Source organism: Acromyrmex echinatior, chromosome 5 (assembly GCF_024713525.1).
Source record: "Acromyrmex echinatior isolate Ae372 chromosome 5, ASM2471352v2, whole genome shotgun sequence".
In the NCBI taxonomy this organism is placed as follows: Eukaryota; Metazoa; Arthropoda; class Insecta; order Hymenoptera; family Formicidae; genus Acromyrmex; species Acromyrmex echinatior.
The window spans coordinates 7,283,767-7,309,779 of NC_141856.1; the positions used below are offsets into that span (position 1 = coordinate 7,283,767).

Here is a 26,013-nt window from a genome sequence, read left to right on the forward strand (position 1 = left end):
TAAAAGAGCTTAAATTGGAATATTTTTTGGCAATTTTATTTAATATCTAAATAATAGATTACATTTTTATTTATTGAAACAATTGTTATTAAGTCAATCTCCTCAAGTTCCTAAGTTATTTAACTATTAAAAACTTTCTGACTCACCAACTCAAGGCGCAACGGGCGGAGTTATTCTGCCATGTAGCTATGATAATACTGTAACAAACAAGATTTCATTTAAAAATGTACTCAAAATAACATTTCAAAAGATAATTTTTATGTGCATTAAATTTTTTATCTTTTAATTAGATATTTATTATATATATTTGTCCCTCGATTTACGTAGAGTATTCATTCCACGTAGATTTTTCTTACGGAGTGGAGATATAATAATCACATATAATAAATGAAATCTGCCGGTACCAAGAAATATACATAGAGGAAATTCCTCTATTATGAGATAGGCGTCTAATATGAGATAGTAACGTTTCTGCTAAACCAATAAACGCTATCTATTGATTCCGCTGTGAATTTATTGCTCTTGAATTGAAAACTATTTAGTGGAAAATTCATTATTAGATCATGCTTGTAATCGTTGTATAAAAAGATCAAAAAATTGGGATGTCTTCAAGTTTCATTAAGATAAGCCTTTAAATCTTGTTTATTATTTAATAAGTAAATATTTGACTTTAAATTCTTCACTTAGTGATAGAATAAGATCATACTAATAAAAAAATACGAAATATGTTAAAATCATAAGACGTGGAAATCGTAATATGAGATATCCAGGGTATTTCTAATATAAAATAATCTATGTTCCTATGTCATAATGACATATCTGACTTTAAGGTCATCTTAAGATCGTAGTATAGCAGGTCATTGAACTCGTTTTGATATTAATTACAATATTATGAAGTTAAAAACACAGTGCCATTTAAAAAAATTAGGATGATCTTGATTTTTTTCCTAGAAAAGAATATTTTGCAAATTTTTAATATTACAATTTGTAATCTATTGAACTGACTTTATACTTACTGATAACTTTTATTCAAAATAATTTTTGTCATTTCGTCTTCAGCAAAACTCAACAGTTGAGTGCTCGCTGTTATTGGTGTATTCTTTTAGATCACCTAATCAACATTTTAGATCTGGAAGAATATGAATAGCAACGAATGCTCATTCAACTGAACATTCCGCTGAACACAGCCATTTGGTCTGTTCAACTTGCGTACACTTTTTTTTACACTTTTTACACTTACAATGAGATAGATACATATTGGGCACTGAAAAGAGAGAAAGGGAAGTTGCTGAGTGTAAAAACTGTAAGCAAGTCGAACAGATTTATTGATATTATATTGAATAAATATTTATTCATTGCTACTGTACCAAAATATAATAAATTAGAAAATAAAGTTGTTAAATTGTAAAAATTTATATGATTGCTTTTTATTTCTAAATGCCAAACGGAATAGAATAAAAAATTGTGGAAATGGCACAGAACAAAACCGTGAAAAATAATATGTTATCCATCAGAAATATTCTGGTTAATTTGGCTATGTAGTTCATGTCTACATTTTGTGCACATGAAGGCGCTTTTTCACAAAGTGGAGGTTAACCTCCAATAACCTTTGCTAATTACAAGTGCGCGAAATAGAAAAGTTATTTTGTAATATTTTAAGGTACTCATAATTGCGAATTATTTTACTACGTTATCTGATATATTTTCTAAATACATAAAATGAATAATACTGTGACGATGTCAACAACCAAGAAACAAATGACTGAGAAGAAGAAATTGAAAAAGATGAGGTAAGTTCTCTTATACGCATCGGAAATGGATGAATTGCCTTTTTCATTTGTATTGAATTTTTCTTTAAGCAAGGAGCAGATGCAGCTGGCTATAATAAAAAAGAAACAGTGCGATGCGAAAGCTCTTGCTATAGTTATGCAGCTTCTGGAATCGCATGTGGATTCTGACTGGCTCCTACAAAATGTAAGTGCGCTAACAAATATTGTCTCTGTATTTGAGCAGTTCGAGTATTCAACAACAGGATCTCAATAATATTTAGCATGATTTTATTACTCTTATAGCTAGGATTCATAAGTAAGAACCATATGGAAGATGTGATAGAGGAGAGAGCAATAGTAAAATTATGTGGATATGTTCTCTGTTCAAATCAGTTGACTGTCATTATTCGGCAACAATATCATATATCAACGCGTAAGAATAAAGTGTATGATGTCAGCAAACGGAAAAACTTCTGCAGTTCGTTGTGCTATGGAGCGGCTAATTTTCTTCTTGAACAAATGCTTGAGAGTCCACTCTGGTTGAGAGAAAAAGAGGATATACCAGTCTTTCAAATTTTGCCTGTCAATTCTAAATCTACGTGTGGAGAGGAAATCGACGTTGCTGGAATTAACTTCTCACAAAATAAAGATATAGACAATAATGACGACAGTAGAAAATCTACAGAACATACTGATGAATCAATCAAGCAGACAGAAAATGATACAAGTATTGTATCAAGTCCTGAGAAAGAAACTATATGTAATTCCTATTTATTAAAGAATGTAGCAACCAAGAAAGATGGTAAACTGGAAGAGACTTCAGTAAATACTAATAATATACAAAAATCGTTTAATTATGAAACACATTCATCGGCACTACACGTGAATCGAGAAAGTGAAAATTGTGATTCTGATGAGTTTACAAATTGTGAAAGTAATTATGATAACAATAATATCCAACAAGTAGATGTAAATCTAGAAAATTTAGAAATAGAAATTGCTGGCCAATCTGGGAATATTTTACATTTGCATAAACACAACAGGGATACAGAAAATAAAACTAATATAGATATATTTTATAATGAAACATTGCAGCCTCAATTGGATGAAGTAAGTTACAATGAAAATGACATTAGTGAAAAGTTACAGCCTCAAATGCCTCAATCAGTCGAAATAAGTAACAAGAATGATGAAAATGAAATGAAATTAGAACCTCAGATAGATGAAGTAAATAACAGTCTTACTGATAAAAAAATGAAACAATCCCAATTGGATAAAATGTATAAGAGTAATACTGTGATTTCTTCTGCATCTACGTGTGATGAATATAGGAAAATAGGAGAGACAAGTAGAATTAAAAGTAAAAAGAATAGGCTGGAAAAAACCGATAATACAGGAGTACAAAATAATATTTATCTCAAAATTGCAATTCATGTTGAACAGAGTGTTAAAGAATGGATTACAAAAAATACCCTTTGCCTTCTAATGGGCGAGGAGAATGAAAGAAATCAGTTATTAGAAAAATTTACACAGTATGATAAGTATCAACAGTTGTGTAAAAAGTTAAACAAATTGCAAATGGAAGATGAAAAGGAAGAGCATGATTTGAAGAAAAACGAGCTTAAACCTTTACCCCACTTCTCCGTGCTCCAAGAGGATGGAAAGAAAATGGAATTAAAGGTATGATCGAATATTAATCTTAATTTGAAAACAAAATATATTAACTATTTGTAATATGTGTATACAGGTGCGTGCGTTTTACGAAGGTCAAATGAAAATTGCACCATCTGAGGATAATAATGAAGAATCAGAAAGTAAAGATAATGTTGAACCTATATTACCATTAACAGACGCTTACACGCCTAATGCACTTCGTCACCGAATTTTCTTGGACAACCTTAATAAAATGTAATAATTTCTCCATTTCTGAGCGATGATTAGAAATCAAATATTAAAAAAGTTTGGTATCTGAAATTCAATCGTTATAGTTATTAATGTATTTGTTAATTACAGATTGCCAGATTTGATGTGCGCTTTAACAACCAATGCTAATATTTCTTTACTGGCACAATGTACTTATAACAACGAAAAATACTCACTAATCAAGATTTTGACAAGTACTTTTAATTTATCTGCCAGAAATATTATTTTTAAAACCGCTGAATGGACACTTGTGGGACTCATCATCATTAAAATGTAAGTTTAATTGCAATGTCTAATCTAAATGTAAAATTGATTTTAAAAATACTTATAAAAATAAATATAATTCCAGGTTGAGCTTGATTGATACACAATTGCAATTGTTGCTCCGATCTAAGCAAGCTTCAATGTATACGTCTATGATTCTGTCAACATACAAATTAGATTCTAATTATTTAGATAGACTTATAATGGAAATAACAAACAATGTAGATGCATTTAAATCAAATGATAAACAATGCTAAATAAAAATTGAAATATAGTTTATTAATATTAAAATTACTCTTATAATTTTAATTTTATTCTTACATTTAATTTCATATAAAATCTTTTCTGAAAAAATATATTGATATTTATAAAAATATCGCAATGATATTTTGTTTAGGTTATCTAAATATTTTTTTACAATAATTTACACCTATTTTATAACTGTATTTTTTATGTATATATTTTATTAAAAAGTGTAGCATAAATAAAAAATTTCTTCAAAAATCATAAATATATATAAGACAAAAAATTAAATTAGATGTATAAAAAATATTTAATTAATTAAATTAGAAGATATATATCAATGATAGTACACATCACAGTATGATCATTCTTTCTTGTACTTGTAAACTGAGGAAGCTCAAATCACTTTTTTTATTTTGCATTAGATATTAAAGTGTACTCGATGTTGATGGTGGCATTCCAGTAAACACAGAGGGAGAACAGTCTAGACTTAATGGATCCATTTGAGCTGTCACTGCTAATTGGTCTTCTGTAGCATGATTACCAACTTTGTCACGTAGAGATTCGTAAAGACTGTGGACTGCTTCGTTATGCTGTAAATTTAAAAAAACATTAAATCAATAATTTAATAGTGGAATGTCCTCTGGCTCTGTGTAAGAGCGACGGATTTTTAATTAATAGTTCGCGAGTTCAAATCCCGCATTCCGTATAAGTGGAAAAATTTCATGATCGTAATCCAACAATTTAAGATTACTACATATATAATAAAAACAGAGTATCTTTAAACTCAGTTATCCCATCTAATAAACATATAACAGACTTCTTCTGAATATTGTAAAATATTACCTGACTTGTTGGTTGTAAAGCTTTCAATAATGAATGTAATCGCGTGGATGGCAATTTAGGATGTATATACCAAAGTAATTTTAACAGATGTCGTGTGACGTTATCCCTTCCTAAGCCGGCCAAGAAGAATTCGTCAAAAATTACTGTACAAAACGATTCGTTTGAAAATTCGTCAGCCATGTTTAATATTAATAACGAAACCTGCAATTGAAAATCAATAACTTTATCAATACAAAAATTTGTGATATTTAATTTTAATTGTGATAAATAACGATGTCGTTCGATAGTAAAATAATACAACAAATATGTTACCAGTGTGTGTAAAAATGGATCTTCAAAAGCCCGTTGTGCTTGGCAGTTTGGCAATGTTGCCAGGACTCTCATCAAACCTCTAGCATCTCCCCTGCCCCTTCCAACCCCACCGCCACCTCCTACATGCAATGCATAATACATGGAGAGAACTGCCGCTACTCCAGAAAGCTGAGCGTATGCTTGGCACGCATCGGGAGGTGGTCCAGAATGTTCTATAATTGCGATTGCACTTTCCCTTTCATCGGGTGGAAGTCTACAGTTGAGTTGCCTTATTTGATCATCAACCTAAGAAATCATCATTATTTTCATCGATATTTTTATATTCTTCTTCAAGTTCGTCATACTAACCCCAGAAAATTAATTTTTTTGAAGGTAAAATTGCCATAAAAGATTTGTTTATGAGAAGTTCGAAATGATTATACTAAAAGTCGTACTAAAAGTCTTGATCACCAGCGAACAATTTTTTTTTTCTTAAAATCGTACAATCAATATTTTATCATATAATAATTTCTACTTTTATGTACATTGTATAAAATACTTCTTATGAATATTGAAGATTACTAAATTCGAATTACTGGATTGATCCCTATAAAATCATTTTTCATTCATCCTTGTATGACTAATAGTTTCCAAGATATAATTTTAAGAATGTTTGCTTTTATTTTTGAACAAAACTTATTTTTTAACGTTGTAAATATCTCGGATTCAATTATTCTCCTATGTAAAAAGTACTTATTATAAAGTTGAAAGATTTTTTAATTTCCTACAAAATCATTTTTTATTGAATCTTGTACGATAAATAGTTGCCGAGATATAAATAAATTTTCTCAAATTGCAATACATTTTAATAAATAATTTGTGACTTATCGTATGTAAAAAATGTTGATAAACAGTCTTAAAGCTTATGAAATTAATGTTCTTTTTAGTAATGACCTTTATTTCGATAAAATAAATATTTTCTGAGATGTTTGAAAGACTTTTTTATCAGGTTTTTGAAGCTGAAAAGTTTTCCAAGTCCACTGACGGTCAGGACTTTTAGTGTGTTGTATAATACGTCATTTCAAACAATTTCCTGTAGAAATCAATCTTTTATGGCAATATTTTTTACCTCCAAAATGCAAAAAAAATTTAATTTTCCTGTCACCAGCGTGTAGCCTATCTCTCATATATCTTTGCGCATACACTGATGACAAGATATATGGGGACTTACAGTTTAAGCGCCGATTTCGGCAATTTTTAGTAGAAAATTTCTTGAGAAAGTATACTACTTGATGGTTTGCCATTGCCTTCTGAGAGAAGCTACGAGTGTGATTTTCTGCCACAGATTGAACCCGAGATCTCTAAGGCTATATTCAGATTCCCACCCAAATATCACCCAGGTATCACTCCATTCTTATTGTTTACCGAACGTTACACGACAAACAAGGATGATATGACACCTGGATGGGAATCTGAACATGTCCTGATATAGTAAACCAGTGCACAGTTTGCTATATCGTGCTCATACTCCTTTTTTAATTATATTATATTAAATTATAAACTTTATATAAACATTTTAATTATTTCATATATAAATTACCATGAGTGACATAAGTGCTGGTAGGAACTTTGTGACAACTTGACTGTCCAGTTTTGGTTCCTTAAAGTCTTGCGAATCAATCATTTGCCAAGCAGACAATCCTAGCGCGAGCATTCTTAACAACAATACGAGCACTGCATTTTCTCTGGGTAATGCTTCACAATTTATCAAATGAAGCGCTATTTTGATTGCACTGCTAGCGAGAAAATTCACTGCATAGGGATCGCACAAAATCATACTTAGATCCCCTAACACCTGCTCCTGTCCTCTCTATACAAAATTACAAATCAATATCTCTTTCTTTACGCAAATAATGTTGTAAAACACGATTTTGATTCAATTTACCTTAATACTGTCCAAAAAACCTTGCAATTCACGAGATCTTTTAACATCCACATTTTTTTCTCTGATACATGCGTCCAGACACCACGTAAACTTATGACATGGATCTACAGAAATAATATCTTGCACCTGCCAACAAATAGCACACTCAATAAAACTGAAGCGATGCAAATTAAATTATATATCAAATTATGCTAGAATGTTGCATAACACACCATGTAGAAATGATGGACTTATAATTGTCTTGGGTTCGATTGCTCCTACATACAGATTTCAATCTTCAAACAATAACAATAAAAAAAACAATTTTTATTCTCCTCCAGAATAAAAATTAAATTAGATTAAAAACTTCTTTACTGGAGAGAGATTTACAACTTCTTTTCACAAAAATTATAATTGTAATACAATTTGAAAACTTTGATATCTCTCGAGCTGATAAAATAAAATAAACAAACATGTTGAATATATTTACCTCTAAATCATGTAATGCCATTAACAGTTCTGCTCTGAGAGTACAGTAGTGGATATTCTTTGTGCGTAAAAACAAAGTCCTTAAAAACTGCAGTACCATATCATACAATTTTACACTATGTCCAATCATATGAGCTAACTTCTGTACAACTTCGCCTTGTCTCCTCACCTATGCAAAATGAGAGAATTATACAATGCTAATTCAAGTACAACCAATTATAATATACCTTTGGAGATGGCATAAAAAATAGACTGTTCAAATTGCGATGATCAAATAGAATCTGTTCTTTCTCGATGATATAACGACTGAACAACGGTGAGACTTCATCACCAAAAAGACTTTGATTATCCTTCCATATCTGACGTTTTACTTCTGTATCGGCGTCATTGTATAATTCTCTTTCTCTAACTAACACTCGCAAGTATTTGTCATCAATGTGTAAGGTATTCTTTAGAATGCACATAACAACAGGTCGCAAAGCGTTGACTCTAACAGCAGGAAAACTTTTCGATAACAATTCCTTCATTCTCTTGTCTCCAGAGGAACCTTTATCTGTCCTTTCCACACCGATCTCATCAATTTGTTTGATCAGTTTCTCTCGCAGCTCCTCGAGAACGGAAGCATGAAAATCTAACCTTCTGACTCCATGCAGATCAAGTAGAGGTAACATAGGTCGTAATGATGGTAGTAATATGCCATTTTCTAGCTGAAATAAAATATTATTGCTATGCTGTATATTTACTAACTTATATGCTATACTCGATAAGTGATGCAGTTGTTCTTTTACCTGAAATCCCTCGATAGCTTTCAATGGATCTGTACAACTTGTTAAAGCGTCTCTCAAATACACTTGTCCTGGTATACCAAGATCCTCCAGTCCGTTGCCAGTCTCACCGTTACTCTTCGCCGAATTCATGACTCCGTTTTATTACACAGTATAAAATACTACGTCCACTTGGACGTCACTAAAATACTCGTCGACTCGATTATGTACTTATGTTGTATCGTTAGATTGAAATCTATTATTTTCTTACAGGATAAATTTTATAATTCAAACTCGTTACTTGCTATTGACAGTAATAAATAAATTGCTTAATATTTTTCTCACACTATCAATCCAAACTTGAGAATACTCGAATTACTCTAAAACCTACTTGGCCATGTGACTATCCGTAAACTAACTAAAGTGCCGTAAACTAACTAAAGGTGCATTCACATAGAAGCGTCAAGTAGCAGAAACAGCAACCAATCAACAAGGCGATTTTTATAGTGGCGTAAAAAATATTTTATACACTATTGCTCAGTTGATTGGTTGCTGCTTCTACTGCTTGACGCTTGCATATAAATGCACCTTAACAGATCTGTGGCTAACCAACACTTTTGGAACTTAAAATGAAATAGATATATGTTTGATATTTGTCGAAAGCGTGAAAAGCTGGTTTTACATTAGTTGCAAGTTGATCGTAAGTTTATTGCGACAGCCAATATGAAGCGTTGATTTCAAAATGCAAAATGCAAATGCTTCAATCGGTTAAAGAAAATTCTATACTTTGGCTGCGTTCCAAAATTTACTACCATTATTGAAACTCTATAGTGCACGTAACGTAAACTATAGATTTTCAATACTGGTCTAGAAAACAGACTAAATGGCTCCTGGTTACGTTCAGCGGTTACACTCGACAGTTGAGTGAGCACTCGCTGCAATTGATGTATTCTTCCAGATCTAAAATGCTGATTGGATGATCTAAAAAAATACACTAATAACGCTCACTCAACAGTTGAGTCCACTTAACGTAGCCGATGATTGGTCGTGTTTAGCAACCAACTATTATGGATCCATGAGTATTTGCTACTATTGGTGTATTCTTTTAGATTATCCAATAGCAGCGTCTTCTTAGCGCCAAGACACTATGTCTCTGAATAAAAAAAGTATGCCTCTCAACAAGCGACACAAATGATATAATGGATCATTATGTCCTTGTTGTTTGCCAATGTTAAACAAAGATGATATGATCACTGTGTCGCGTGTTGGAAGGAATACATAACGTACAATAATTATATGCACAATAGTTACACATATATATATATATATATATATATATATATATATATATATGTATATATACATAAGCAAAATTAATTACATGTAATAAAATTTAATTTTTGTAGAATAAATATTATACGTATATACTTGTTATTTGAAAATATTTTTGTTTTTATCTATATATGAATGCTTATTAAATAAAAATATTGTTTCTTTTAGAAATATATGTGTGTATGTGTGTGTGTGTATGGGGATGTGTGTGTGTATTATACTTAATTATTGTATATAATAAAAATAATCTTTATAGACAAATATTTTACGCACGCATACACGCACGCATATTATAGTATATGTGTATATATGTATGATATTCCATACAGCACAGAAGATTGCTGCAATGTTGCAATATTACAGATTGCAATATAACATTGCAGAGGTATTACAGAAATGTAAATTAATAATATCCTTAATGTCAATAATATATTTGTAATATTCCACAAACATTGCAAAACTGTAATTCTTTAATTGTTACAATAATAATAATATAAAAATATAAGTTTTTACAATATTTATGTAGTACAGTCTTTTAGTTTAACAGCCGTTTTTATGATATAATAATTAATATAATTCATTTTATATTTAAATAAAAAATTTATTGATCTATTATTTGACGGCCATTTCATTAGCTAAGTTTTATATTTATTTTAAATATGAAAATATCAAAAGATTGTATAATATCGAGATTGGATACAATCAATGCATCATTATCGGATAAGATGATAAGCAATTAAACTGCTGACGATTTATTAATCGAAATATGAATTATGTAATCGATGATGTATACCTGATGTGAACGCAAGAATAAACCAGCGCCATACATATATAATATTGTATATATATAAATCATAAAAATATATAGGCCGATATTCATAGTCGGATCTTATTCAAGACCGTCTAAGTATAGTCTTAAAAAGTCACGAACCAATTAAACGATATTGACGTCTTAAGACATTATTTAATTAAGATAGTCTTGAAATAAGAACGAACTATGAATATTGCCCATAGTATATATGTATACACCAAATATTTGTTTTACAAAAATAATTATATAAAAATTACATTTAAAAGCAATTAAAATTTTCTGTATATATTTCTTATATATTTTATATACATACATACATGTATATATATATAAATATATAAGTCATAATAGAACTTCTTTTCTTTTCTCTTTTCATATATTTTCTTAACAATTAGTTATATACATATGCGTATACACACATAAAAGTAAAGATTATTTCTATATAATAAAAAACTTTATAAAATAAATATTATTTTTATTTAATTTCTTCTTTCTTATTATATGTATTACTTATTATATATTTTCTATAAGTTTGTTATAATGTGTGACAGCATTTTTATTTATTTTTATGATTCTCTCTCTCTCTCTCTCTCTCTCTCTCTCTCTCTCTCTTATAATAGTCCGAATAAAAATTGTCATGAATCATCCAACAATTAAAATATGAAGCTAAAATAATGGCAGGTCGTTGCCTGCGTGAAATCAGGCTAGGGCGGTAAAGGTGAAAGGTCAAAGGCAACGGGCTAGCACAGATATCGACTCGGGTGAGATCGAGAAGGCGAGGTAACCGGGTTACAGCCTGGGTGGCGGATAGGCACCCTCCAAAGCGGGTTGCCCTAGAATTCGACTTCGGCGTTTTCGCACACGCGCGTCGTTCAACAACACCCCCTCGCCTTTATATCACTTGCGAGGGTTATAAAATAAGAATAAATATGTAAATTGCTCTTCTCTTCTGTATAAATGCAAAGCACGATTTATTATCGCTGGTATAATATTTTTTATCCTAACACACAACTAATAATCTCTTCTTTTTAGTTTATAAGAGTGATATTTTGTAATATTATATCCCTCGATCTGCAATCCAAATAGAAACATATACACAAAATTTCTTTATATAAATTCCTTTCTTTTATATGAATTATCTCTTGATAATTATCATTGATCTTGGATCAATTGAATTTTTTTTTACAATCATGTCAGATCATGTTTCCTTTTCTTTTTTTTTGCGAATGCGACACTTCCGTGTGAATGCGGTGAAAGTGACAGGTCAGCTGCTGTTATGTTCGCATCCCCGCCTAGATTCAACCCTGCGCGAGGTCTCTACTGCGCGCGCGGTTGCTGATGATAGAAGGGATGAAGTGAAGGAAGAAAGAGAGAGAAAAACGGAGAAATAGAAAGGAAGAGAGAGCGAGAAAAGGAGAAAGAGGGTAGAGGCGCATGCAGTGCGGCTGTCTGCGGCTGCTCGTGACTCGTCCGTCAGTCGGTAGTCGTGGGTGGTCGCACGCACGCTCGGGGGTGACGGGTGCGTCTACATTCGCGAGGAGGGCGATGGAGATTTCGTGCGCCTTGCTGGCGATCGAGTGAGACGCGCCATTCGTTGAACCGTGTCACGTCGTCGTCGTCGTCGTTGTCCGTATACCAAATCGTTCGTGATAAGAGTGGTACGAATGGACAAGGGCAGCGCATAAAAGAAGGAACCCTCGCGAGCGCAACGGGGTGACAAAATGTCGATGTATCACTGTTTATTGTGAACGAGTCGAAGAAACGAGGCAGAAAGGCAAAGGGAGAGAGACAAACAGAGAAAGAGAGTAAATAAGAGGGTTGATCACAGTTGCGATATCTCTCTCTCTCTCTCTTTCTCTCTCTCGGATTGTTGGTACGCGCAGTCGTTTTTGATGTTGTTGGCTGGCTTGATGCCTGTTTCTTCTTTTTTGTTTGCTATATATTTATTGCTGTTGCTGCCGCCGTTCGCTGCTGCAGCGGTCATTTGCGACCGAATTAAAAAAAGAGAGAAAAAGATGTACTCCAGCATAGCCTTTTTGTTGTCTCGTTGTTATCGTCGTCGTCTTCGTTGTCCTTAGATTCCTCCAATATATTCATCCTTAAAAGAAAAAAAAGAATTTTCATTGCTGTCGTGAGAGAATGAGAGTTACATGATGTACCCGAGGGCCACCAGCCAGCCTGTAATTTCCTATTTATCACAAGTAGATGATACTATTCTTCTCTTCTTCTTGGTGCCTCTTGCGTGTCGCGTTCGCCATGATCTACTTTGGTACAACAATTATCCGAGGACCATTACGTCGAATATTTCCCTGTCTATATCTTCATGCACGCACATATCCGTTGCCTATGCATGCCGTTCTTATCCGTTAGATACCAACGACTAACTATCCAACTCACTCGTCATGCATTTTTAACTGCTGCACTGTGGACAACGATTCCGAATCTTCGGGTATAAGCAGCTGATTTCCAATGTGAATAATTTGTGTTCTGTTTCATCAAGATTAGTAACTTCAACCGCTATTATTTATGCAGCACTGAAATTCAAGAGAAAGACAGAAGAAAATAAAAAGGGAGGACTGTGTTCATTAATTATTTGCCGCTTTCTATAATCTTTGTAGAAGGGGAGAGATAATTAATCGCATTGTCTCGTCAGTCTGAATTAAAATAGAGTTAATACAATAATTATTAACTCTATTTTCTCCCTTTTCTTTTTTTAAACCGTTTAGAATGTTAGAAATTCTACATTAAAATTATTAGTATAAAATCAATTAATTTAGATTGTACAATCGAACTATATTAGATTCATTAACTTCAAAGATTTTAATAGATTGAAAAAATTAAAAATTCAAACAATTAGTGCCTTTTCAGTGATTGTATCAATATCGATTAATTATTTAATTCATTTAGAATGATAATATAGTCGGTTTTTTATTTAAAAAAGATTTATTTCTAGAGACGAAAAAATTATTCAATTACTTTTAGAACTATAGTCATTGCTGAGATCAATCATAAAAGATCGCAGTAATCAATAAAAAGAAATTCGCGCATTTTGCACGTGGCCTGCAATTTGTTTCACTATTCACTATTCTTTTCTCATTGCTTTTTCTTCGCAATAAGCGCTTGCAGCGTGTAATCACTAATCAAGCACTTTTTATATAAATGTGTTTATGTAAATATGCATAAAGTAGAAACTGCTTTCAATACTATTTTTGAATATTGTAAATAATAGTGTAATATGACAATTATGAATTATCACAATGCTTAAAGAATATTATAAATGTCTCTCGTATACATAAATCGATTAAAATTAAATCTTAAATAAATCAAATTTTTTTTTGTATAAATCAATCAGTTCATGTTGACAGGGTTGTTAGTGAAAAAAAAAAAATTTCCCGGTCACTTTTTGAAAAAATTCCCTGACTAAAACTTGGAAGATTCTTTGAATAAAAATAAACAAAAAATTAAAATATTTTATTTTACAAACAATAAAATTATTAGTGCAATAAAATATAATGGAAAATAAGCATAACATAAAATTTTTCATAATATTTATAGTAGCACATTATAACCTCACTTTGTTAATATACACACGGGGACATAAATAACTACCGATTCAAAGTTGCATGTGTGTCGGAGATCAGAAAGCATAAGAAAAAATGAGAAGGTGTGAAAAATAATAAGAAGACTTGAAAAGGCATGAGAAGACATTTGTGTACGCCTTATACTCTTGTCATGTATTAGGTTAGGTATATATATCTTATATCGGATATTACGTGTACTTTTGTTTAAAAAGGTCACGATTATAATACAAACAATAAATCAAAGAATTATTTAACTTAAACAACAAGTTGCAAATAATAATACAACATAATACGACTTACAATGAGTGTGTTGCAAACGTCAAACACTTGGACGTCCGAATGAAAATCTGTTAATATGATCGTTGTGCAACTAATTATTTTATACAACTTGTAATTAATTTTATACACAACACGAATGATGTGACTAGCATTTTTCTTCGATGCTGTGCGCGATACTAACGTGATATCGCCGGCATTTGTCTGATAGCTTTGCTTGTGATACCAACGTGATGTCACTAGATGATACAGGCTACGTTTCACTTAACGCTCACACGCTCGTAGAATTGTTTCATCCTTGTCATTCATCAGATGTTAAACAAGGACAAACGATGTTTGCGAGCATTGCGAGCGTTAAGTAGAACGCAGGCATAGTGTTAAGTGGAATGTATGACTATTGATACGCAATGAATTAAAAAACAAATGACTTACGGGAATTAGCGGATTATATCTTTGTTTTAGACATTGCTTATTGAGATTTAATCATTTCATTAAAATATTGTATGTTCTAATTATCACTTTAATTTTAATTAGAAATGATTTACGAAATATTCATCACACACATATTAATACATACATATTTTGACTTTTTGCAAAGTTAAATTTTTTTCTTTTTAACAACGTCCGTTAATGGTTTTCTGCAAATTGTTCATTGCAAAATTAAAAATAAAAAAAATATTTGCATTGTTTCTTTAAAAAATTTTTTTAATTCTGTCATAATTTTTAAAGAAGTAAAGTTTAAACTTAGAATTTTACAATAATTTAATTTTATTTTAGGTTAATAAATTCCTTGATAATAATTTCCCTAAACACTTTTTAATTTCTCTAACTTTCCCTGATCGCTAACAACCCATCTAAATTGATTTATCTTAAGAATAAATCAATAATGTACATGTATATTTTATCAAAATCAAATTTAAGAAATAATTTTTCGAAAGCATTAAATTGCTCCGTAGGATTGTCATTTATTAATGCAAACTGAGTTTTTAAATATTTTAAATTATTTTCGCATGTAATATAATTTATATGTGTATAAAAAATATTACATACTTACAATTATTCTATTATATTTACTTAAATTTAGTTAAAAGAATATCATTAATTTATGCAATATTATTTCACTATTCCAAAATTATACTAAATAAAATTTATTTAAGGTGTTCTCAATTTAAAAAAATTATTTCTTAAATAAACATAATTATGTACATAGAATTTTCTTGTGTTATGCTAGAATGTAGTTATTGTAGATGTGGCAATTAAATGTAAATTAAACATAAAACACATACATACACACATAACTTTACATTTGTTATTCAGCGAACGCATAACTGAAATATTCTAAATAGCATTTTATACGAAAATTATATTAATTACTAATTAAATAATTAATAATTTTGTTCAAATCAAGAAAAAAAAACATCAGATCAATTTTAATCAGATTATATTTGGCAGATTAATTTTTTAATTTTATCTTAAAACTGAATTAAATAATATATTGAAAAAATACAAAATTAAAAAAACTGTGCAACATTGTGTAAGAATGTGATAGTAATTGATTACATAATATTTGTATTAATATATAATTCTTGAATTTTTGACCTAATTTCTACAATTTTTTGCTTCCTTTTTTTCATTTAAGACTTAAGTATTTATTTCGCTTTAAGTACAAAAGAAAGTACAAAATTAGTAATGATAATTAAAAAGAATAGATCTGTATGTATATATATATATATATATATCACTTGATTAGAGTTTTAGAAATTGATTAAAAGGAAATAAATATTTTTCTTTCGGAATTAATTACGTATACGTGAAACAGATGGTATAACTTATATCATACGTGCGTACACGAATCACTAAGCTAATAATGCGTTACGTGTTCGCCGATTAGTGAAGATTTAATCCAAGGCAAGATGAATCGCTTTTAATCGTGCTTGCCGCGTAGTGATTTAGAGACTTAGACCGTAATGACGGGCGCCAAAGACGGGCGGAGCTCCGTCACATTTCTTGCCTTTCCAGAGGGGCAAGGAAAAGAGTGAGACAAAGAAAAGGGAAAGAGAGTGATATTCCCTCGGGATAAAACGAAGGTGCGAGAGACATATACCATGGCAAGGACTGATCATCAACCGATAATGCGACGTAATTCGTAACGGGAACGGGGGGCTGCCCCGAATACGGAGTCGCCTTGAGACGGCAAGTGAAGAAGCGACCCGGTAACCCGCGGAGAGATGTATGCCGCGGCGGGTGGTGCGAGTATCGCCAATCGGAGGAAGCAGAAACGGCTGCAGCTCAACAAGCAGGTGCCGGTCAATGTCGTTCCATCAAGACTGAAGACCGGCTTACCGCCTGGCCCGCGTCATCAGCAACACTACCAGCATCACCAGCATCAGCACCAGCACCAACACCAGCATCAGCATCAGCATCATCACCAGTATCATCAGCACCACCACCATCACCACCATCACCCGACCAAGCTCGCCGCCTGTCCGCATCAAGTCGCATCAGCACAGCAAGCCCCGCGAGCGCAAAACCAGGCACCGACGTCGACGTCATCGTCGTCCGCCGCATTCCACCCGGTCATCGACGATCGGCGCCGTCACACCGACCGTCACAAGTCCCAGCAGGTCGCCCCAGTCTCGCCGATCCAATTCCCGATCTCACCACCCCCGCTCTCCCTCGAATCCTCGGCATCCGCCACCACCTTCCCGGCCAACAAGTCCAGCAACTTTCCCTTCCCGCCACCCTCAATCCTCGATCTCCGAGTTTCGCCTCCTACTTCGGAGCTACAGGTGGGTAACATCATCGGGTACTCTCTCCTTATCACCAGCCTCTTTCGGGCTCACGCTGTTCTTTTAGCCGCTCTCTGTCTCTCTCTCTCTGTCTCTCTATATATATCTCGCTCAAGTCACCATTACTATCTTCCACTTTACATTCATGCGTACTTATTACAGAAATCATGCAAAGCGAGATAAATTGCGCCCTCCGCAATGTGCGCATTGGGCAGAGAAAATTATTGAGTATTCAGTTTGTTGTTGCAAATAATATAATAAAAAATGATATATTTTATATAGAAATCGTTTGCGTATTTATACAATATTTGTTTGCATTATTTTTGCAGTATTATATTTCCTTATTCTTAAGTCTATGGATTACATTATTATATTATTAAAGGATAATAGACACAAGCATTTCTTTATCGCCACAAATTTTGGGAAAAGAATATTTATTTTAATTTTTCAACTTCAATTCTATGTCGTGTCTAAACACACAACTGACCGAAAATTCGATCACTTTATACCGTCATCTCTGCCAAGTGCAATCATTGAATTAGATTAACGAGAAATTGTCAGCTCACTTCTCTATCGCTTTAACGCGACTCACCCTCACTCAATGCGTATATGCTCCCTCTGATTGCACCACATCTCTTTTGCCGGCACCTCGTACAACGTTATATAGTAAATAGCATCGATCGGCTGTCTGGTGGCGTATTACACGCGATAAACCCGTCGAGAGCAGCGTAAGAGAGGCGACAGATTCTCCATGCCCGAATATCTCCCAAGCCCCCAAATTGGCTAAAGGCTCGTAATATAATTTCAGTATAGCGTGAAACATGCTTCCCACGATTATCATCGACGAGAACGAGCAGCGATCGATGCCGATGGCGGGTAGCGCAACATTAGATCGGTATCGATCGCTGATGGAGCTTTGAGGTGGACTGGTCTCTTCGCATCGTATCGGGGGAAAGGAAAGAATAAGAAAAGAGAAAGAGAAAAAAAAACTGGGCAATCAGGGGGCTGAGATCTCAATCGATAGTATATACAAATGAACGAGCGGGATGCAGGCTGCTCTATTAATTAGACGAGATAGACGAGATAGACAGCGATTACGGGGGGGTAAGATTGGTAGAGAATTACCTTCCAATTTTGCCACCAGACTCATTCCACCGCTACCACGGTATCCCCCACGATCTTACGTATACGGGGTAAGTATCAAGAGTTCACGGTTGTCGAAAAAGCGAACTTGATCCCGTCGCATAAATTCTATAAATTAGGATCGCGCAATTCTTCTGAGTACCAACACCTAGAACCGAGCTCGTTAGGAATAAGGTTTGACGTAAAAGTTTTACGAAATCGTGTACGCGCATACCTCATTGATCAATATTTCTTCGGGCCGATTATGACGAAATCAATCAAGCAATCATGAAGCAAAGAACATATCAATTGCTCAGATAGATCATATATATTCCTGTATCATCCACTGAAATAATTTAATACTCTCTTCATTCATGTAAAGTTCACGTCAATGTTCAAAGGAGCTATAAAAGGGATGAAGGATTTTATATTGTGTCTATTGCTTATCTAGAACGCTGTGAACTTCTCACAGAATTTTCTTGCAGAATATAGAGTAGTTATGAGATATAATAAATTAAAGATGATCAATTAAAAGAATGTATGATTCAATAGAGAGTACTTACATTTTAACGGAAGATCATGTGATTCATTAGCCTCAACAATTATTTATAACAATATGTCTGAGAGTTACGTATTTCAGTGCGGCGGTCAGGGACCTGGCGGCAAGGCGGCATGGCAAGGATGCAGCAGACCTTCGCCCCTTCCTTTATCTCCCACATCGCCTGGATACAGAACAAAGCAATGCGAAGCACATCGACGATGGATGAAAAGAAACAGGGTAATTTTTTCAGACACTGATACAATGTTAAAGAAAAAAGAGAGATGAAAGAAGGAGGATGAAGGAAGTTTAATATTGCCCACTTTTAGCAGAATGTTTATTTTGTAACTATTAAAAGTTTCCTTTTTGCGTTGGCTGGATTATACCTTTAAATCTAGAAGAAAAAAATCTTAAAAATGTTAAAACCTTCAAGGAGTAAAAATTTTAATGCTTGAAACTAGAAATTGTAAAAAATTTACATAAAAATATTATTAGGCATCAAGATCTGTATTGGTCCAAAACTCGCTTTTATCAAACATGGTTTTCTTCAGTAAAAAATGTAAAAAAGCTCATCAGAGCCTACATCAGCTGTTCAAATGCACAGAAAATTCTTTATTTTCGTGTAAATGTAACAAAACGAATCCATTTTTCACTGATAGATTCTTTCGAGCCTTATTTTATATATTGGTTTTCTTCATTCATTTGTGTTGAACATTTCTCGATCCATTTTTACTTAATAGAAAATTTAATGTTAAAATTTAAGAAATCCTGTCTCAGTGAAGAAAATTTCCAACAGTTGCAGAATAAGCATTCTGCTGAATGTGGACATTTAGAGAAAATAAAAATGATATAAGAAATCATGTACTTCAGATAAGAGACGCCAGTTACTGCTACGGAAGCAGCGGCGAGGACGACGACGAAGATGACAGCAGTAACGCCATTCACCAGCGAGGCGAGGTCAGCGCGGCGGTGAACACCGTGCTCTACGTCGGTTTGGGGACCACCGCGCTCGGTTTAGTTATCTCATTCGTCGGTACCGGAGAGAAGGGTTTCCTGAGCCCGCAGCTGAGGCTGGTCGGCCCGTCGTTACTGTGCGCCGGTTTGCTGTGCTGTCTGTTCCGCGTGTTGCTGTGCCTCTGTCTATGTCATTGTGGTCAGTGTCGTTGGCGATTCTGTCAAGTCTCTTCGCACAAGGAGAAAGCGAGGAAAGCGGACACGCAACCGGGACCGGGAACGTTATCGACCGCTTCGCTGTTGCCGCCGTCGATGCATCAGGAACGGGAACGTCCAGTCGCGCCCACGAGCCGCTCCGTGTCGCCGGCGACGAAGGGACACGAGCTCCTGCTTTCACCTGCCCAATTACCGGAGTAAAGGACAACGTGATTCGCGCGCCCACGAACATTTTCTACGAATGAATTCTATATACCATACGCCGATTTACTGCCGGTTCACGCCCGATTGCTCGATCTTAGTTTCCGTTACGGCCTGAACCGCGAAATTTCGCAGCCTAAAAAAGTAGCCTAAATGCGTCTTAGAGCTTAAACTTAAACAATAGAAGAATAAAAGAATCGGCTATGTTTTTTTATCCTTGTTGTTTTCGAAAAAGTAAAGGAAAATCTACGTTGAAACCGGTCTCGTTCGCGAAGCCTCTTGGTTTATTTACGCTCACGCTTACAAGCTTCTTTACAAAGATTAAAGTTATTTTGTCTCTGATACTTTATCTGAACCAAATCTTATTATAATCATGGATCTTAATGTTAAAACTTAAGATACTTTGCTACGCTTATTGCTAGGCAAATACCGTTCTTCTTTTCCACATGATTGGATCTGTATGTTATCATCTTCATGCCCATATTTCACAGATCACAGTGTGTCTCTGAACAAATACGATAAATACTTATATCAATATCACTTTAACTCCTAATAATCAGGAAAGTTGAAACTGCATCTGCTCGTTCGACGAATAACTGTAGATGACAGACGAGTCGGAAGTGCTCACGCTGGACGCCGTCGCGGTGATAGCGAACAATTGATCCTCGTACATGCTCTGCGGCTCTGTTTTTCCATTGCCAGTGGCTGTTGCGTTGGGCGGGTTGTCACCTTTTGTTGCTTCACGATATTTTTGCAGGTACACTTTCAGAGGCTCGACGTAATTATCAAAGCCGAGCGTAGTCATGGCAAACAGAATGTCTTCACCATTGATAGTTTTGCGCTTCTCCATGTGACACCTGTCGCTCGCTTCCGAAGTGATGAAGGAGATAAATTCTGACACGCACTCCTGAACACATTCACGCGCATCTTTGGCAATCTTTCCGGACTCTGGAATGGCTCTCTTCATGATTTTGGCCACGTTTGCTATCGGCAAGAAGCGATCCTGCTCGCGAAGTGGCCCACCGCCAGTGGAAACTCCAGGGCTCTGCAAAGGATCCCCCGCGCCATGATTCGAGTCGTCCGTGTTCTCGGGATCATCTGTTTAAAAAAAAAGCATTTGTTAAGATTTATACATTGTCTTACTATCCAAGAGATTTGACTTGTAATCTGGTCCGCGATGACTTACAAAGGAGTTACCATGTAAATATACTATCTAAATACAAGTATCAATCTTTTCGTAAGTACTTAGAATTGATATGTTCCCATACCTTTGTATTTCAATGATACAGTCTATGTAAAAGTTCAAGATAGCAGGTATGTGCTCTCTTGGCAAATATTTATTATGCTTCATATCTCTAAGATGATCAGATAGATAAAAATCATATGCCGACTGTAAAAAATTTAGTAATAAGAATATAAGGTCTGTGTTTTGTAACTAAAAATAATGTGATAAAAGCGAGAAGAAAAGTTCTAATGCAGTCCAGTGCAATAATAACAAATAAATTTAAAATCAAACTGAAGAGTAAACACACTACAGTTTAATAAATTATTATAAGAATCAGATTCTATAAATCCAAAACGATCAGAGGTCTTTAAGATAACTGATGGACGAAAATCATTCATTGAAAGTGAAAAATTTAGTTAAACACAAAACGACACTGATCAAGATGTACGAAGGGCCAATTGAAGTATAAATACAATGTGGTCCGAGTACATAGCCACATACTTGTATCTCTTTTCTAACCAGAAAAGCCTGATCTAACTCAACGTAAACTCACTGATACAAAATAGGACCTAAATAATATTCAGTAAACTCTCGAACATCTCAACTACTTTATCATTCTCGAATTGGCTATCGGAACTCGGGAGGAAAACGCTAACCTACCTTCCATGTCATCTGATTGTACGCCAATGTAGGATCCCGCAACGGTATTTCCACCCAGAAATGTCGATCCTAGAGGGCCATCATCGCCGCTTTCGCCACTGTTTTCCATCTTCGGTAAAATCCGCACGTGAAACAGATCGAACAATTCAGGCTCCTTTAACCTTTTCCAACCTTTGTTTTTATGTTGTTATAAAAGTTGATTAAGCCAGTGGCTGCGGATATAATAAGTACGTGTGTATAAATGTATGTATGTACTGATGCACACAGCAAAAGCAATTACGATTCGTGATTGTGAAAGCGTCTAGAAGCGTCTCGTTGAATCACTTTGACCATTTTGACCAACCTTAACTACGTTGAGATCGATCGCAGCCACTCGCAGTGACTGCCATTTGGAATTTTTTCACTGGACCGACCAATCAGAGAGGCCTGTGATGAATATAGCCAATTGGCGACGAGCTATAGCCTTCTGGAAGCGGCTCTAGGAACTTTGCTCTTGTAAATTATGGAAGTTACGCTTTGCGAATGCGCGTCACGTTCAAATACTAATTTCAACCGTGTCTGAAGATTTGAAATTTTAGGGGCTCCGCACAATAAAAGGAAATTGTGTATTCCACAATACATGATTTCTGATAGGTTGAAATTCTTATTCTCTGTTCTCTATTCCTTTTATTGCGGAGCTCCTTACTTTTCTTTTTTCACTAAAACTACCGATGATTCAATTTAGGAATTCATGGTGGAAGAAATCAATATTAAAGACTCATTGAGCGCTTCGGTTTTCTCTGTGACGTAGACATTACTTACGAAAGTTAAGCAGGGACATCTATAACAGTGTGGTTGATGTGGAGTATTCCATACTTGAAATTTTTTCATGTGTGAAATTCCACACTTCGAAATTCGAATTTTTTGATGAAATATGAAATTTTATTTTTTGATAAATAAAATAATTTATTATTTAATATTTTATTAAAAATGAAAATTGATTAAATTATATATAAAAAGTCATAAGTTTACAATTCGATCATTAATTTCTTGTAATTACTTTTACAAATTTCGTTGTAATAGTTTTCAATGATATGCATACAGCAGGCGAGTAACTCCTAACTTCATTAACTAAAAATAAAAATAGGAAATCATCAAATTGTCATCTTCAGCAATTCTAACAGGATACCATTGGCGTTACCATTCTAGTTAAAATGTCAAACATCACGCCGAAAAATAAATAATGTGTCTGTCAGGAATATTTCTTTATTTGATGAAAATAAGCTTTTTTATGATACAACAAAATGTTAAATGCATTGTTTCATTATTTTCTTTAAATGCTTTGTAATCTTACCGATTTCCAAAGTTAAATGGAAATAGGCAAACAATTTTATAATTCTTTCCCCTCCTTGCTTGTGCCACTCTCGAATTGTGTTCTGTAGAAATCATTGGCAATGTCGATAATCGATTTGATCTGCACAGTCGCGATCTTTATTATACGCTGCAAATAATCTGTAGTCTGTCGATGATAATTCTTCAACGGCAGCCCTGATAACGTCTGCGCATTTTGCAGAAACGTGTCCGTCTGTTGCTCATAACGCCATGAAAGCATCACCATCGCTATGGTAAGTAACGAGCTAATCATGAAGAACCATACGATCACACATGTGAAAGATCGGCATAGCCCAGTACCTGGATCACAAACAACATGAAATAATACATGATATATAAACGATTTTTTATTTATAAATTAAAAAATTATCAAGATCAATATTCATTTACTTGTCGATTTGTACGATTTACGCGTAGACGCATTATTGGATGATGATCCCATTAATCTTGCGCTATCGTTATTGTCCTGCAAGCATCCTTCGCTCTGTGTTGGAGAATCAGTTTTATTTCCGTTCATCTTCTCCCTTTCCACATCCTTCTTCCTCTTTTTCTTCTTGTTCTCCTTCTTTGTACTTGGCATCTCCTTGTCTGCATCGCCTGAAACATATCAGTAAATACTAATTAATTCCTAACTGTAATGTCAGTGTTACAATTTCATCATACTTATGCCTGTTCCTACTAATGTAGATTTTTATAATTTTACTCTATAAAACTTTTTGAGTAAATCTCACTTTAAAAAGTGAAATATATATCATTCTTAAAGATTGAAAATTGAGCTATTTTTCAAGACTAACTTAATTTTCATTCTTTAAAATGAGATTTCTTAAAAAAAATTAAGAGTATAAAGTTATCTACATTCGTGGAGACAGGCATTAGACTGAGTTGTTTCATCTTTTGATAAATCTCTGTTCATTCAAATTAAGAAGTAGGAAACAGTTTGTCTTTGTAAAGTCATTGAATAAGGAAACTGCTTATTTTTTTGGCCGTCTCTTTATTCAATTGTCTCTTTTATTCTCTTATTTATCTATTAGAGAAATTAATGCATACTTTATCTCTAAAGATGGCAACCAGCCCTTAACAAATAATATGACTGTATGTAACAGTTACATTATTGAATGTAAAATTATAATATCAATATTTAGTTAGATATTATACTTTATTAGATACTACTTTACTAGGATTATGCAAGACTTAAATGACTGTGCAACGAGCGATGCATACCTGTGACATTATTTAATCTACGTAATCTCTCTTCCTCGATGACAAGTTTAACATTGGACAAATAAGTGACAATATTACGAGCGCATGCCTGACACTCGCGCATATTACTACATGGTCCCGCAACACTGGCTACAGCCTCGGTCAAAGGGTTTTCTTTCAAATCCAACCACCTTAGATTTTTTAATTCACTCAGGCTCAGAGGTAATCTGCTGATCTGTAAATTATACAAATTATGTACAATTTTGTCAAAGGATGTAAGGAGAAAGTAGTTTACCTTATTAGCGTATAAATCCAAATGTTTCAATTGAGTCATCTCGCCAAAATTTTCAGGAAGTTCGATCAACATATTTCTGCTAAGATCCAATTTTACAATTTGTTTCAAGGTAACAAAAGTGGCCTGCAAAAAATTCGATATCCACAATTAGCACATAGATATTTAAATAATAAAATATTCAAATTATATAAAAATCTCTGAATTTTTATGTAGTCCAATAAAACGTACCGGCAGTGAAACCAAAAGGTTGGTTGATAAATTGACATTTGTGGCTTTTCTAAGAGATGCCTGAAATATAACAGGATTTATATGAGGAATATTTATTCCATAAATTACTTCTTTTATACACATTATACAATAATAATTAGACACATTATACAATAATAATTACATTAATTATTTTGTAAATTCAACAATGTTTGTCCCTTAATCTGTACTAAAAAAATTACGTAAAAGATATTTTAAATATTCTATGTACTAAAGTACAAATTTATACATACAATATAAGTTATTCTAATAAGTTAGTAGATTTCTACGAACGTTCCATTCAGTTAAAAAAAAAAGAAGACTTACGATTTCTCGCACAGGCACTTCCTCCAAGTCGCACAAGCTGAGGTCCAGGGTGTCCTCCTTCAGCTTGTCCTTCACGTCTTTCAACTTCAGTTTGACGGTCATGTCTGTCGAATCTTATGTGAAACGTGAACGCGGACCACTCCGTGCGTCTGCGACGTCAGATCGCGATTATCGAGCCCCGCACACATGCCCCGGCCCCGTACACGTAAGCAGGTATACGTATCCGGGAGCGCGCTTGACATGTAGTGAATACACACCAAGAGACTCACGTGGGCGTTGAATGCCTAACAACTAACGGGTGCTTAACGGCACCGATAATCACGCTGATTTGTCTGCACTTGTTCCCGCGACTTCGC

General features: G+C 34.0%; 5 protein-coding genes and 1 long non-coding RNA gene across 11 annotated transcripts; 2 read left to right on the forward strand and 4 right to left on the reverse strand.

Moving 5' to 3' along the window:
- The first annotated feature begins 3 nt into the window (after positions 1-3).
- Positions 4-4,247, forward strand: LOC105149182 (putative RNA polymerase II subunit B1 CTD phosphatase RPAP2). 3 transcript variants are annotated; one of them, XM_011061430.2, is made up of 6 exons: positions 4-1,790; positions 1,860-1,974; positions 2,073-3,449; positions 3,517-3,677; positions 3,783-3,965; positions 4,042-4,247. In XM_011061430.2, the coding sequence occupies exons 1-6, from the start codon at positions 1,720-1,722 to the stop codon at positions 4,211-4,213; spliced, it is 2,079 nt and encodes a 692-aa protein (XP_011059732.1). In that variant the 5' UTR covers positions 4-1,719; the 3' UTR covers positions 4,214-4,247. The 3 variants fall into 3 exon arrangements, with proteins under 3 accessions (XP_011059732.1, XP_011059734.1, XP_011059735.1); XM_011061432.2 differs by having other exon boundaries at positions 1,864-1,974; XM_011061433.2 differs by lacking the exon at positions 4-1,790 and having other exon boundaries at positions 2,077-3,449.
- A 142-nt stretch (positions 4,248-4,389) lies between these two features.
- NELF-B (negative elongation factor B) lies at positions 4,390-8,958 on the reverse strand. Its single transcript, XM_011061434.2, has 8 exons — positions 8,538-8,958; positions 7,977-8,456; positions 7,751-7,918; positions 7,282-7,407; positions 6,937-7,206; positions 5,358-5,642; positions 5,046-5,246; positions 4,390-4,792 (listed from the first exon to the last, which is right to left on the reverse strand). The coding sequence occupies exons 1-8, from the start codon at positions 8,664-8,666 to the stop codon at positions 4,628-4,630; spliced, it is 1,824 nt and encodes a 607-aa protein (XP_011059736.1). The 5' UTR covers positions 8,667-8,958; the 3' UTR covers positions 4,390-4,627.
- Positions 8,959-10,425: 1,467 nt separating this feature from the next.
- Positions 10,426-14,772, reverse strand: LOC105149185 (uncharacterized). The gene is made up of 2 exons (XR_846540.2): positions 14,538-14,772; positions 10,426-13,190 (listed from the first exon to the last, which is right to left on the reverse strand). It is a non-coding gene; the product is annotated as an uncharacterized LOC105149185 (long non-coding RNA).
- LOC105149184 (hypothetical protein) lies at positions 12,148-21,574 on the forward strand. Of its 4 annotated transcripts, none has more exons than XM_087406302.1 (4): positions 12,148-12,529; positions 16,405-17,302; positions 19,065-19,202; positions 19,833-21,574. In XM_087406302.1, the coding sequence occupies exons 2-4, from the start codon at positions 16,742-16,744 to the stop codon at positions 20,331-20,333; spliced, it is 1,200 nt and encodes a 399-aa protein (XP_087262428.1). In that variant the 5' UTR covers positions 12,148-12,529; positions 16,405-16,741; the 3' UTR covers positions 20,334-21,574. The 4 variants fall into 4 exon arrangements, with proteins under 4 accessions (XP_087262428.1, XP_087262429.1, XP_087262430.1 ...); XM_087406303.1 differs by having other exon boundaries at positions 16,459-17,302; XM_087406304.1 differs by having other exon boundaries at positions 16,497-17,302.
- On the reverse strand, positions 20,595-22,561 carry Nf-YB (nuclear factor Y-box B). Its single transcript, XM_011061436.2, has 2 exons — positions 22,219-22,561; positions 20,595-21,431 (listed from the first exon to the last, which is right to left on the reverse strand). Exons 1-2 carry the CDS (start codon positions 22,325-22,327, stop codon positions 20,890-20,892), a joined length of 651 nt encoding a protein of 216 aa, XP_011059738.1. The 5' UTR covers positions 22,328-22,561; the 3' UTR covers positions 20,595-20,889.
- Positions 22,562-23,445: 884 nt separating this feature from the next.
- Positions 23,446-25,797, reverse strand: LOC105149189 (uncharacterized). Its single transcript, XM_011061438.2, has 6 exons — positions 25,658-25,797; positions 25,313-25,372; positions 25,085-25,207; positions 24,811-25,024; positions 23,980-24,186; positions 23,446-23,889 (listed from the first exon to the last, which is right to left on the reverse strand). Exons 1-6 carry the CDS (start codon positions 25,757-25,759, stop codon positions 23,588-23,590), a joined length of 1,008 nt encoding a protein of 335 aa, XP_011059740.1. The 5' UTR covers positions 25,760-25,797; the 3' UTR covers positions 23,446-23,587.
- Between the last annotated feature and the right edge of the window lie 216 nt (positions 25,798-26,013).

Bases quoted from the DNA above. Each gene is read 5' to 3' on its own strand.
- LOC105149182 (XM_011061430.2), top strand. From the start codon at position 1,720: ATGAATAATACTGTGACGATGTCAACAACCAAGAAACAAATGACTGAG. The intron at 1,975-2,072 runs GTAAGTGCGCTA...TTACTCTTATAG, and splicing joins CTGACTGGCTCCTACAAAAT to CTAGGATTCATAAGTAAGAA. The intron at 3,678-3,782 runs GTAATAATTTCT...TGTTAATTACAG, and splicing joins TTGGACAACCTTAATAAAAT to ATTGCCAGATTTGATGTGCG.
- NELF-B (XM_011061434.2), bottom strand. From the start codon at position 8,666: ATGAATTCGGCGAAGAGTAACGGTGAGACTGGCAACGGACTGGAGGAT. The intron at 8,457-8,537 runs GTAAAAGAACAA...ATTTTATTTCAG, and splicing joins AAGCTATCGAGGGATTTCAG to CTAGAAAATGGCATATTACT. The intron at 7,408-7,750 runs GTAAATATATTC...ATTTGTTGGCAG, and splicing joins TGGCATTACATGATTTAGAG to GTGCAAGATATTATTTCTGT.
- LOC105149184 (XM_087406302.1), top strand. From the start codon at position 16,742: ATGTATGCCGCGGCGGGTGGTGCGAGTATCGCCAATCGGAGGAAGCAG. The intron at 17,303-19,064 runs GTGGGTAACATC...TACGTATTTCAG, and splicing joins CTCCTACTTCGGAGCTACAG to TGCGGCGGTCAGGGACCTGG. The intron at 19,203-19,832 runs GTAATTTTTTCA...CATGTACTTCAG, and splicing joins GATGGATGAAAAGAAACAGG to ATAAGAGACGCCAGTTACTG.
- Nf-YB (XM_011061436.2), bottom strand. From the start codon at position 22,327: ATGGAAAACAGTGGCGAAAGCGGCGATGATGGCCCTCTAGGATCGACA. The intron at 21,432-22,218 runs GTAGGTTAGCGT...TTTTTTAAACAG, and splicing joins ACAATCAGATGACATGGAAG to ATGATCCCGAGAACACGGAC.
- LOC105149189 (XM_011061438.2), bottom strand. From the start codon at position 25,759: ATGACCGTCAAACTGAAGTTGAAAGACGTGAAGGACAAGCTGAAGGAG. The intron at 25,208-25,312 runs GTACGTTTTATT...AATTTTTTGCAG, and splicing joins ACCTTTTGGTTTCACTGCCG to GCCACTTTTGTTACCTTGAA. The intron at 23,890-23,979 runs GTAAATGAATAT...TTTGTGATCCAG, and splicing joins TAAATCGTACAAATCGACAA to GTACTGGGCTATGCCGATCT.